Source organism: Pteronotus mesoamericanus, unplaced genomic scaffold, assembly GCF_021234165.1.
Source record: "Pteronotus mesoamericanus isolate MK-2021 breed Mesoamerican mustached bat unplaced genomic scaffold, CSHL_Meso_final contig_46, whole genome shotgun sequence".
Lineage (NCBI taxonomy): Eukaryota > Metazoa > Chordata > Mammalia > Chiroptera > Mormoopidae > Pteronotus > Pteronotus mesoamericanus.
In genome coordinates, this window is record NW_026555170.1 from 1285861 (window position 1) to 1299107 (window position 13247).

General features: G+C 39.1%; 1 protein-coding gene across 7 annotated transcripts in view; it reads right to left on the reverse strand.

Moving 5' to 3' along the window:
* Positions 1 to 13247, reverse strand: part of ACIN1 (apoptotic chromatin condensation inducer 1) — a 29841-nt gene that overhangs the window by 16031 nt on the left and 563 nt on the right. For 5 of the 7 annotated variants that reach the window (XM_054577814.1, XM_054577813.1, XM_054577810.1 and 2 more), the window contains exons 2-8: positions 12117 to 12182; positions 9508 to 9619; positions 8969 to 9088; positions 4025 to 4113; positions 2066 to 3325; positions 1268 to 1483; positions 676 to 791 (exon numbers count right to left, since the gene is read on the reverse strand). In XM_054577814.1, the coding sequence (XP_054433789.1) occupies positions 676 to 791; positions 1268 to 1483; positions 2066 to 3325; positions 4025 to 4113; positions 8969 to 9088; positions 9508 to 9619; positions 12117 to 12182 (1979 nt within the window). The remainder of the gene's footprint in view (positions 1 to 675; positions 792 to 1267; positions 1484 to 2065; positions 3326 to 4024; positions 4114 to 8968; positions 9089 to 9507; positions 9620 to 12116; positions 12183 to 13247) is intronic. The other 2 variants (XM_054577815.1, XM_054577812.1) reach the window with 2 other exon arrangements.

The following is a 13247-nucleotide window of genomic DNA, read 5'->3' on the forward strand; positions in this document are numbered from 1 at the left end:
TCAATCACAGATTTAATTTGTTATGAATATTTTCCTAGAAATAAATATAAGGAATAGAAAACTCACATCAATTGTATGAACAACAGAATCAATTCAAGGGTCTTTAAAACCCAGGAATAAACTTTGGACTTGGTATGGACTTCATCTTTTGCTCTGTTGTATGCTGTAAGAGCTAACTAGGCTGTGTTTAATAAAATGACAGCTAATAAACAAGAAAAATACAGAAACTAAAACACGGCAGTGCTCTCCTATGCCTTTCTTTGTAGACCCTCAATATCCTTTATTAACCTCTATTCCCTGGCTTAGATGTAGCTGGTAAATCTGAGTCAAAGATTGAGTTAAGGTGTCCTGGGTCAATTCTCTTCAAACTGTCTTGAGTTTGGTAACAAGCCTCTGCAGTCTGCTCCTTAAAGGAATTAACTATTTTGGTCAGATGATCCCAGATATGGGTTTCTTTATGCTTTCACCACCATTTTTCAGATTACCTTAAGAGCTCTGGTGGCAGTTCCTGTCATAGGACTGAAGTCTAGCCTTTGTCCAGATAAAGCTCTGTCCTCATGTTTTAAAAGGAAACTAGAAGTGCTTAGTCAAAGAACCCTAGGGAGCAAAGAACTATCCAGAACTATCCCACACTCCTAGTTTCTTGTTATACCCCAGGTGAGGTGTATCACTTACACAGTGTGATGAATCTTTTCTGATTCTGGTAGGTGAGAGGTCGGAGTCGCTGAGGTTTGAGGCTGTGTGGCAGCTGGTGGCTCTGCCTCTTCAGCTTCACACTTCTTTGGGCTCCCCTGTCAGGACAAACATAGCAAAACAAACATAGCAACATACTTAAATCTGCTTGGCTGAACCTGGAGCTGGTAAAAGGTAGAGACGGACATACACTGTACCAGCTCCACACTCAGCCCTACATATGTTATTTCATTTTACAAAGCAGAAAGGAGTACTGCTTTAAAAATTTCTACGCCAGCAATCATTTCATTAGAATTCTTTTTTTTGAGAGAACCAAGAAAAGGCTTCCTTTGGGGCAGGGAAAAAAAAGAGTTCTTTCTGTGGAAAAACTGACCATGAGAACCCTGGAGCTGAGAACTCCACCTCATGAACCAGGGAGCTGGAAATGAGTTAAGTGGAATCTAACAATTATCTCCAATCTTTACATTTTTAATGAATCTTGTCCAGACTGACCTTTAAGTTTTTTAGCTAAGACAGAAGGGAAAGTCATGCCTAATCCTCCATCTCCCTCTAGAGAGAGGGCATAATAGCGTACCCGCTCAGGCTGTACCCTCTGTGTCACATGCTTCTCTGCTGGCTCAGGTTGGCTCATAGGCCTCACTGGAATAGAGGATGAGGTGGAAGTCCTCTCCTTTGGCTCAAGGACCTGTAGTTGTGGCACTGGTGGAGTTGCAACCTCCTGACCAGAAGAGGGATCTTTGGTTTCAGTGTAGCTGGTGCTGCTGTCCCTGGAGACTCCAGGGCTCAGAGACTGAAGAAATGAAACACATAATGCAAATTATTTTATGTGGTCTAAGTTCAGTAGATCACTGAGTTTTCCAACTTCTGCTGACCCAATTCAATACTTTGGACTTTTGGTCCCTGTGTTTATTCCCATTTGTGTTAGCAGTGATCTCCCTGACTTCTTATATTATTCTACAAATTACTTGTTAGTCTCAGCTAGGTGGCGGGTACTGGAACACACATGTAAAAAGACATGTCCATATCCTTAAAAAGTTTATAGTATAATGGAGGAGGTGGGTAAATGAACTAAAAAAAAAATAAAAAAAATAAAAAAAATTCAAATTCTTTTCTTTGCAATCAAAGGGGCTCAGGAAAAAAAAAAAAAAAAACCCCAACAAAAAACCAACAAAAACACCACACACAAAAGGACCCTATTTAGGGATAAATTAATTGAAAATTAGACTCTGAAATGAGGGGCAAGTAATCACTGAACTAGGGAACTAAAGGAAGCTTTTCCTATTTCTGTCAGAAAATGATAGGTTCTCCTGGGGTTGAAAAATACTGGCATATAGACAGAACATCAAAACACCCTGGACACTCCCACACTTACTTTTCTGCTGTTGCTTGAAGCTGAACGGGAACGAGAACGGGAACGTGACCTGGACTCTGATGTTGATCTGGAGCCCATCTTGGATCTACTACGAGGGTTGGCATGAGCTACATCTCTCTGTTTAGATCTTGGAGGTGAATGAGAATGAGAGCCTGAACTATCAGGAGAACGAGATCTTGATCTAGAACTGGAAGATGAAGATGAAGAGGACCGGCTAGAGGAGGAGTCAGCTGACTGTTTCAATCTGTGGCTTGGGAGAAGGGTATGAGAAGCTCTTCTACCTTCCTTCTGTTCCAAAGATGGTTGTTTCAGAGATTCCTCAACGATCTCTTTGGCTGGTGCTAATTCCTCAATTTTTAGAGGGAGTGGTGGAGATTTGTCCAGCTCAGTTTCAGGACCCTTCTGGGTGGAGAGGTCAGCTAGTGTGCTTTTCTGAACTAGAGGCGGGACACTCTCTTCTGGCACTTTCTCTGCTGGAGATTCTGCATTGGTGTCTGCAGGACCTGACAAAGGAGACAAGCCTCCTCCTGCCAACTGGACAGTATGCTGTGCTATTAATAGCTCCCTGGCCTCGGCATCTGCACTAGGAGGAGATAACTGAATGAGAACAGGGGGGGCTGGGCCTTCCATGGGCTCTGTTTCTTCTTCACTCTGAAGCTGTGTATTACGTGGCGGTGAAGATGCTTCCTTGGTAAGCAAAGGCGGGGGAGTTTCCTCCTCACTGGCAGTTTGTTCTGGTTGTAGCATAAGAGGGGTCTTCTCCAGATCTTCAGTCAAACGAGGAGGGGAAGGAGACTTTGATTTTTCCTCCAAGCCTTTTGAAGATTTTATTTCTCCTTCTTCCTCAAGGGAAGAAGCTGTTTTCATCTCTTTCTCCTGCTGATGTCTGGCCAGATGACTTCTTTTACTAGCTTCTTCCTGGGACCTTGTAACTATTCCTCCTCTCTCTAACCCCTCCTGTTCCTGGGATCTTACGGTTTGGGGTCTGTCATCCATCATCTCTTCTGGTTTTGCTCTGGGCATCCCTCCCCTCTCTTCTTCTTCCTCAAACTGTTTCAGAATTGGTGCATCCCTAGATTTTAGTCCCTCATCATCTTCTTCCTCTTCTTCCTCCTCTTCTTCCTCTTCCTCTTCCTCTTCTTCTTCCTCCTCTGTTTTCAAATTTCGATCTGCTCTGACCCTCAGATTTCTGGAAGGTATCTCTTGATCCTCTTCCTCCTCAGCAACCTGGCTGCACTCTGAGAGTTTAGCTGCTCTTGCCTAAAAAGAAAAAATATATACAATGGTTTCATGTACATTTGCTCACTATCAAAAGAGAAAAAATATCTCACAAGACACTCACAAGAAGGAGAAACTCAAGTGACAAATGCTTTTTTCAGGAACACAGAAACACGTGTGACAGTAGACAAGCATGACTAATATGGACTCTTATGGAATCAAAATAGTGACCAAAAGGAGTACAAAATAAAACTTCCAGTTTACTTTTTAGCTTCAAGCTTTAAAAATATATATAAACTGAACATCTAGAAAGAAGGCGGGGATTGACCTATTATCATTTAATGTGATTTTTTAAAAATTTTGGTATATTTAATTTTCTCATTGTTTCCATAGTCATAATTACACTACACATATACTTTTGTATTTGCTCACTTAACATCATATCATATAGTTTTAAGGTTTTAATTGGATAATTATGTTTTCTAATAATGTGCTTTAGGAATATACACCAGCTTAACTTTCACAATTAAGCTTTATTTTTTATATATTCACTCAGAAATTTGAAGGCCAGAGCAGATCTAAATTAAAAAACAAAAAATGAAAAAAAGGTGAGAGAGTAAGAAGAACGTATAGAAATCTAGAGATGCCAACTCTGAAATAGTTTGAAGAGGAAGAAAAGGAGGAGATATGCAAAACATTACCCAAAGAGGTGATGAATGCTTTAGGAGTTATTTGAGTTACCTGTCTGACCCTGGATGATCGTCTTTCTCCTTTCCTTGGTTTCTCATCATCAGAGTCACCTTTCTCTTCAGAAATAGAGGAGCTTTTTCCTATCAAACAAAAGAAAATCAAGTCAGATTCATGACGTGAACACTCATTCAAGGTTGCTTTCTTCTAAAATTCAATCAATCATAACAATATGAGCTTGTCAATACGTATTTGTATCAATTTCTTTAACATCTATGCAGAAGAAAAGACTAAAAAGCCCTATGGGTCAGGGCATTATTAATAATTCCTGTTGTGTATGTCTGGAATACTTTTAGTATGTCAAAGTCAATTCACTTATTAAAAATAACTTAGATAAATGTAAAATAACTACCAGGGCCTTCAAACTATATAGCAGGGATGTACAAATACAAAATGTGCATATTTCTATAAAATAGTTTCTCACTCTGAATCAAAACTCAAGACTTCACTATGATCATTGTCATTTCTTTAGATTGCGAATTGCTACCACTAATTTTGACCAAAATACTATGATTAATAAACCAGTTTGTAAAATAACAATCTCAATGAAATAAGTACTTAAACAAATGGTTTTCAGGGCCCCAAAGTTCTTAGAAATTACTATAAGCAAATTGGACAGTGCTTCAGAAAGAGCCCTTCTCAATTATGTTTCATATATGGAGCTCAAGGTGAGATTTTTTTTTTTTTTAAGGAAAAAAAAAGTTCTATTAAAAAAAAGCTTGGAAACTACCAGTCTAGTTTACTCCAAATAGTAACTCCATGTAAAACTGGAAAAAGTTCGTCTCACATTTCATGAAAGATGGTAACTCGGTCTCAATGACCTGACTGAAAAAGGACAAATAGGCTGCAAGATTTCTAAGTTTTCTAAAAGTATTAAAACAGTACATAGAATATCAATGCAAATACTGATGAAAACCAGTTTAGAAGAGAGCCTAAAGATCATTCTATTCCAGATACATACTCAGCTGTATCAGGCTCCATTTTAATACAGTACAAAAGGTTTAAATGATCCACAAAACTACGTTCTAAACTAACAGTATAGAAAATGGTGGCAAATAAAGCAGATGGTGTGAGCTCTAACCCAGTATCTCCCCTTATTTCTGTATCACGACAATCTAAAATGAACTAGTCTTTGCTTCTGTAATAAAAAAAAAAGTTATAAAACTTTACTCCATGATTACTTGATTAAACAGGATCTCTGCATATATACCATTTTTTATCTGGGTTACTGAATGAAGACTTACATTATGGGTGTGTGTACAGATCTATGGTTAAGACATACAGTGACGGGCCAGATTTTTTTAGTAAACATTTAGAAAAATCTGTAAGAAATCAATGAATAACTTTGGCAGGGTAGCTAGCTGGCTGGAGTGCCGTCCCAATACAGCAAGGCTGCGGGTTGCATCCCAGGTCAGGGCACATACAACAATCAACCAATGCACATGATTTCACTCATATGTGGAATCTAATTAACAAACTGAAATAACAAGCAAAATAGAGACAGAATTGTAGACAGAGAGCAGGCTGACAGCTCTGGGGTGGTGGTTAGGGGGTGGAGGGAATGAACAGAAAGGAAAGAGGACTAATGGACATGGACGTCGGTGTGATGATTGCAGGGGGTTGTTATTAGGGGAATAAATGGTAAGGGGAAAAAATACCAACAACACCCGCCCACACACACAAAACAACTCCTAGACAGATGACATGACAGTGATTACCAGACGGAAATGAGGTTTGGGGAAGGTAGGAGAAGGTAAAGAGGGAATAGATGATGATGGATGGAGATTTGACCTGGGGTGGTGAACACACAACACAATATACAGATGACATATTACAGAATTGTACACCTGAAATATATATTATTTTATTACACCTGAAATATATATTATTATTAACCAGTGTCACCCTAATAAATTCAATTTTTAAAATAATCAACCAATGAATGCATAAATAAGTGGAACAACAAATTGTTTCTCTCTCCCTCTTAAAAAAATGTGGTATGAAACAAGAGCTTAGTAAACAATACAAAATATAAGGAAGAGATAAGGCATCTCTTTCTAGTTCTTTGTATAAAGTTGTTATGATGCAGACAAGCTTCTGGGAAAGGTTCCATCTACTGTTATGAGCATAGGGCCACATAAGTGTTCCAAGCCAAATGTGAATAATGTGTAGAAACTGAGCACCTTTAGCAAAGGGTGGAGCAAACAGTGGGAACAGATTAACGAATGTATTTCAGGAACTGAAAAGCAAGTCAGGGTAAATGTAAGATTTCCAAGATTCCAAAGCCAGAAGCCTTCAGGAGAAAGGACAAGGTGGCTGATAGACAGTATATAAGGTACTCAACTGAAGAATGTGTAAGAGTCATATTGGAGAGCAGCTTCTTCACCCTAAAAGACAAATCTCTGGACAGGATTTGCAGGACCCAAGTAAGGTAGCTGAAGATCACAGTAGGCTCTGACTGGTGAGGCTCAGTGGACTGAGTGTTGGCCTGTGAACTGAAGTTTGCAGGTTTGATTCCCAGTCAGAGCACAAACATGGGTTGTGGGCCAGCTCCCCAACTGGAGGTGTGTGAGAGGTAACTGATTGATGTTTTTCTCTCCCTCTCCCCCACCCTCACATCCTCATCTCTAAAAAAATAAAGTTAAAAAAAAAAAAAAAAAAAAAGATCACAGCAAACCCTGTAGCCAAAGGGTATCTTTCGGTTTGAGTAAGATGCAGGAATTAAGAGAATGGAGACCTGGCAATGCCGCCAAAGCTAAATCTGATTCATGGTGGCTAAGTTAAACATTATTTAGCATTTCTCTAGAATCTCAGCATCCAGATATAATATGAGAAAAAAGAATAAGTACTACATGCTCTGTAGGCAAAAGCCTTGCTAAGATCCCTTGGGGCTACTCCTTTGTTAAAGAACCTGTATTCTAAATATTCATTTTTAAATGTTTTTGCATTTTTTCCCTCTTAATTTCCAAGATCAGGCTCTTTTTAAAAACATTAACATAGGATATTTGTATACCCAGTCATGATCTAGAAAGGACTCCAGACAACTCCTGACTATTAGAGAGTGGATACTGACTCCCATACCTAAGAAAATCTGAAGAAAGTGATGGAGAGGGAGTGAGGCAAAAATGAGAGCCAGGGAAGATTTTATAAGCCAATTCTTTCTTCCTATTTGGGATTGTCTACAGCACATAAATAGGAGGTTGCCAGAATACCAACCAAGGATCCTGATTAAATATTACACTTAGAAACTATTCTTTCAGTTAGTCATTCATAAATCGAGTTGATCAACAGAATGATATGAGGACTTAAAAAATGTAGAGTCCCAGAAGAACAGAACTATAAGAGGACTTAAAAAAATGTGGAGTCCCAGCCCTGGCCAGTGTGGCTCAGTTGGCTGGGCGTCATCCCAGAAAGTGAAAGGCTGCCAGTTTGATTCCTGGTCAGGCCACTTGCCTGGGTTGCAGGTTCAGTCCATACAATAGGCAACTGATCGATACTTCTCTCACATTGATGTTTTTCACCTTCTCTTTGTTCCTCCCTCCCCCCGCTCTAAAAATAAATAAAATCTTTAAAAAATAAATACCAACTTCTAGTGTTAGTTTCACTGCAATTGTCTTCTCTCCCTAAATAGATTTTTACAAACATGCTAACTCCCCATATACTCTAATATGGAGATATGTACATGGCAGGAATCAATTAATATTTTGAGTGATTTTTATTTGAGAAGAAACGCTGATACCTAATTAGAGTTTCCCCTCTTCCTCCTGACTTTACAATCAGGGAGAAAAGAGTGCTAAGAGATAAATGGATCAACTGAGGGTCTGCCACTTTTATAGCTGAGGAGAAAAGAAGTATCTAAAAGAGAGTATTTCTCTCCAACCATTAAACACCTCCTAAAAATCTATTTTCAGTAAGAAATTCTATATTAATCAGAAGATCCAGCAACTAACCATGACCACTAACATTACTGATTTGAAATACTTGTTAATTTACACATTGGTTTAATATAGCTATCTGCCCTGACCGTGTGACTCAGTTGATTAAGTATTGTCCCATAAACTGAAAGGTTGCTCAATTCCCGACAGGGCACATGCCTGGGTAGCAGGTTTGGTCCCCAGCTGGGGTGCATACAAGAGGCAAATCAATTGATGTTTCTCTCCCTCTCTTTCCCTCTCTCTAAAAATAAATAAAAACTTCAAAAATATATATATATAACTATATACTATACACAAGTCTTATATACATCTTTTCCTAAAAGGATACTGCCTTAGGTAAGTAGTTCCTAACAAAGGCTGCATTTACAGACTTTTGCTTGAGATACTATGCAAAACTGGGTGCTTAATAATGTGAAAAATTTAATCTTGCCTGAACCTAGTCCACATTCTGGGTTACAGCTCACGTAATACTCTGCACTGACTTTCACAGCACATAGCACAACTGTAATTAATTATGTAATAATTTGTTTAATGTCCATTTCCTCACTATATGTTTTGTTAGGGCAGAGACTTATCTTTTTCTTTACTATATTCCTGGTGTCTAGCACATGCCTGGCATAAACAGGAGCTCAATAAAAATTATGAATTAATAAGCTGCAGAAGATGACCTTTGGGGGGTGACTGGATGTGCAACTCATAATATATGTAATTCGTAAAGAGGTGAAAAAAAGTTGTGACTGTTGGCTAAATTCAGAGGTTAAAGAGGTACAGATGAAAAGAAAAATCATACTACTTTATGAAACACTCTGAGAGGTTAACACAACATAGAGGTGAAAGCAGACTTCAAAAAGGACACAATTTCCATGAAAAACATGTCAAATATCAAGTCACAGAGTTTCCCTGGGACTTTATCGGAGGCTTAGCAGGAAAGGAGGTGTAACTACCTCCCCCCACCAACTACGCAGGATTGACAAAACAGCGCAGTGGGGAGGGAGATACGTACTGGGCGAATGTCTGCTGAGCTCCAGCTCTGGTCTCTCCAGGCTGCTCTGAAAGTCAGGAGGCAGCAGGGAAGCCACTCCCTCAGGATGGATCATCTCGTCCTCCGACTCTGCTGAAGCTTCTGCAAAGTACAGATTGGGTCGGGGCAGGGAGGGAGTGAAGGGCTCAGCATGTGGGAATATGTAAGAGTGAAGGAGGTCAGGAAAAGTCATGGATAGAGAGTATTTACTAAAAAGAGTGCTGTACATAAAGAAAAACTCCCTAGGACTAAGCTCTACCTCATCTAAAGGATGGCTTAATTTGCTTATAACTCTTCCTGGTGGCTGGAATCCTCTTCTAATAAGACTGTCAAATTAAGTGTCTTCTTCCCTGATAAAAAGTAAGTAATAACTCACTTGGCTCTATAAATTACCAAAGTATAGAAGCAGTTAGTCTCAGACTGACTTATTCCTGAAATTGCCTAGTTAAACAGACCCATCTACTCGGTTACAGGAATAAGAATGAAGAACTCCTTGTAAGAAGTGACAGTTCTGGGCTTACCTTCAAGTTCTGCAGCTTCTCGAGCTTCACGTTCCAGACGCTGCCTAAGTAGCTCCTGCTGCTTTTCCAGATACTGTTTTATGAAACTGTTCTGGCTCATTTCCTCACCAATCTGTATAGAGGACATGGAAAAGAAAAGTCTAGGAAAGCAAATCATGAAAATGCAAGGAAGAACATTGCATGGATCAAAGGTCAAAGGAGATCTACTCCTTACTGGACTCAAGAAAGATGATTAAAATGTTAGACAGCCCCTTTGTAAGCTACTTTTATGCTGAGGACCAAAATGAATTGCCCTATATGATTCACAGAAGATGGCAAAATGAGGAACTGCACACGATTTTTTTATTTTAAATATTCAGTTCCTATCCAAAGAGCGATGCACAAACCTTGAAAGAAATAAATTCCTGTAAAACTATGTCTTCTATTCTAAATTCTTAGATAATAAAAAAATATTATCTAAAAACAATCTAGCTCTGACGGGTGTGCTGTTGGTTGGGCATTGTTCTACAAAGCAAGAGGTCGTTAGTTCGATTCCCAGTCAGGGCACATGCCTGCATTGTGAGTTTGTCCCCAGTCGAGGCAACCGATCCATGTTTCTCTCTCACACTGATGTTTCTCTCCCTTTCTCCCTTTCTTCCCCTCTCTAAAAATAAATAAATAAAATCTTTAAAAAAGAAAATCTAAATTTTTCTTATAGTAGTAACATCAAGAAATGAAAGGAAAAAATACTAGTTCATATTAGTTCATTTTTTTGTTGTCAACAATCTCTACCTATCCGGGAAACATTTTGACAAACACCTTCAAAATTTTAGTACGTAAAGTATGAAAGCAAGAGATTAAAAAAAAAGAATGTCCATCCAACTTTTAGACAGAGTTCTTCTAACTCTACTTTCTTTGGGTGATAGGAAACCCTTGGTAACAATATCTAAAATCCAGAGGCTTAATCCTCCCCCCACCCCCTTTTTTTTTGCAACACAGATCCCCACATCACTCTTTTGTCCCTCAGTTTTCTCTTCACAAATCCTCCTCCTGAGAACCTTCTTGCTTGGCAAGTCCTATTAGAACTCCAGAAAAAAGGAAAAAATCTAAATACTTTTTATGTTACTTGCTATCTTTCCTAAGCATCGTAAATGTTCGCTTTCACCTAAAGTAGAGATGAGTTTCTTGGTACTCAATGGACATTGATGAAGTATGGGTTGCATGTATCAGAAAATACATGTATTTGTTGCAAAAATCCTATGTTAATAAAAGCAAAGCTTCAAAGACTAAAATGTAAAAGGAGTATCATCATAAACTGATTAATTTATGCAGTTTCTTATACTTGTTAAAGTACTTAACTAAACCTCTGTAAACTGGCTGGATTAAGCTACACCTTAATGAGGTGATAACAAGGGAGTAGGAAGGCTCTCTTGTTTTTCCACAGTATCTTGGGACTTCATCTAGTACTGGAGCTGCACACCACTGCACTAACAAAGATCTGGATTTTTCCTTCAAGTGAATGATACACTACAATGAGGGGATTTTAAAACTGAAAAGAATCTTAAGAGATCAAGCAGTTTAAGATAGTGTTAAAATTTTCCTTTTTAGGGTTTGTTTTGTTTTTTAAAGAAAAACTGTGGAATGATTACTTTTAAAGAAATCTCATGAAGCCTAGCTGGTGTGGCTCAGTGGACTGAGGGTTGGCCTGTGAAGCAAAAGGTCGCTGGTTCGATTCCCAGTTTAGGGCACACGCCTGGGGTGCAGGCCAGGTCCCTAGTGGGGGGTGCGTGAAAGGCAACCACAAATGGATGTTTCTCTCCCTCTCTTCCTCCCTCCCTTACCCCTCTCTAAAAATAAATAAATAAAATCTTTTTATAAAAATTAAAAAAAAGTCTTATGCAGAAACTCAATATACAAAATCTTATGCAGAAGCTGAATATACAAAGCAGATAAAAATCTGATTTAGTTTAAAAGTGGAGTGTGAACCCCTCCTCACTTGGGAAGAAGGTATCTTCCCTAGAAGCCTCCAAAAGCAGTTCCACAAAACCTCGGCAGAGCAGTTATAAAACTACGGATCTAGTCCTACCTCCTATATTACACATAGGGAAATCAAAGAAACCAAGGCCTCCAACAATTAAGTATCTTGAATTAGTAACAGAGCAACTAATCAGGTTTAGGAGTAACTGCTTGGGCAGTATAAACACTTTTAATGGTGGATGATTTCCAAAAGATTGAATTCTTGAAAAATTTAAGTTAACACAAGAGTTCCTCAGCAAGTATTTTCCTGCATTGCCCTAGCGACTGTCTACTTTCCATCTACATTCAAAGACTACTTCTCCCCCCAAATCAATGGCAAATAAATGCCGTCAGATTCCCATACGGCACTTAAGTTGGAGCCACATCTTTCTGCACACACCATTTCAAGTACACATTAGAAATTAACTAGTAACTATTCTGATTCTGTTCTTGAATTCTTTTATTAGAATTCAACTTTCCAAGTACAAGAACATTTCTGACCCAGGGAACTTAGGAAATGTTGGTAAGTAATTAAGCCTCAAGAACACATCATGTCCTTCCATGTGTCTGTGCATCCAAAGAGCCTATCCCATCTAATGAACCTTCTTTCTTACCTGGGAATTTGGCTGAAATGCAGCATGGGGTGTTGAGTGTTTCTGTAAATTTTCTAGCATTAAAGCCTGGTGTAGAAAAGGGCAAAAAGTCAGAAATCAGGGGGGAAAAAAAGCCACCCCTCCCCCAATCCCTTCATTAAATGCAACGACTAACCATACACACTTAAACTGGACTCCTTTTCCAGGGACCTAAAAGCCCTTTCCTGTTCTCATTCATCTTCAGAAGACCCTTAAAGGTAGCCATGGTTACTGCTCCCAAATGTACATAGGTAAAATGCAGGCAAGTAAGAGACAATCAGTGATCTGGCTATGTAACAAAATCAGTGACAGTAACAGAGCCAGGACTACAATATAATCTCTATTATCTTCTGCACTTCTGACTACTGCCCCTTCTAAATCTGGCACTACAAGTAAAATTCATATACTCAAATCAGCTCAAAATATATGACACCATGGAGCTGCTGGTTTTGGGCTGAATGAATTACTTGGTCAAACAGTTAACCAGGACTAGACTTACAGTTACCCAAGACCAGATCAACTTAAGATTCTTTCCAAAAGAGTGGCACCTAGATTTATCGAATTTAAAGAGGCTACAGAACAAAATGAACAGACCCTGTAAACTGTAGTCTGACTTAATGAACCCCCGCCCCCGCGACGAAACTGTCAAGTTTATGAATAAAGTAACAGTCTGCCAACCCAACCTTTGAGCCAGCCCAGCCCTAACCTGTACTACCCACTACATATCCTAATCAACGCTACTTAAAACCAAGACATCCTCATCTTCCCTCCGTTCACACCAAACCCATACACACCAATCCATCCATCTACCTCATGACTATCCCACCCTAATCTACTCAAACCGATTAAAACCCCCCGACATATATACCAATCTGCCTCACTTCTCTCACCAATAGTCATCAAACTCTAATCTACGCAAATTGCTGTGGATGCCCTATATATTACACACCCCTCTATAACCATGTCCCTTCAAATTAAGGATTGTCTTCATCTCACCTCCTAATCTAATGAAACAGGCATACATATTTTTTTACCCTACTCGAATCCTATTTTTCAGGATGTGGATACCAACCCCATGAACCCCCCTGCCCAACTATACCCCTAACTCACACC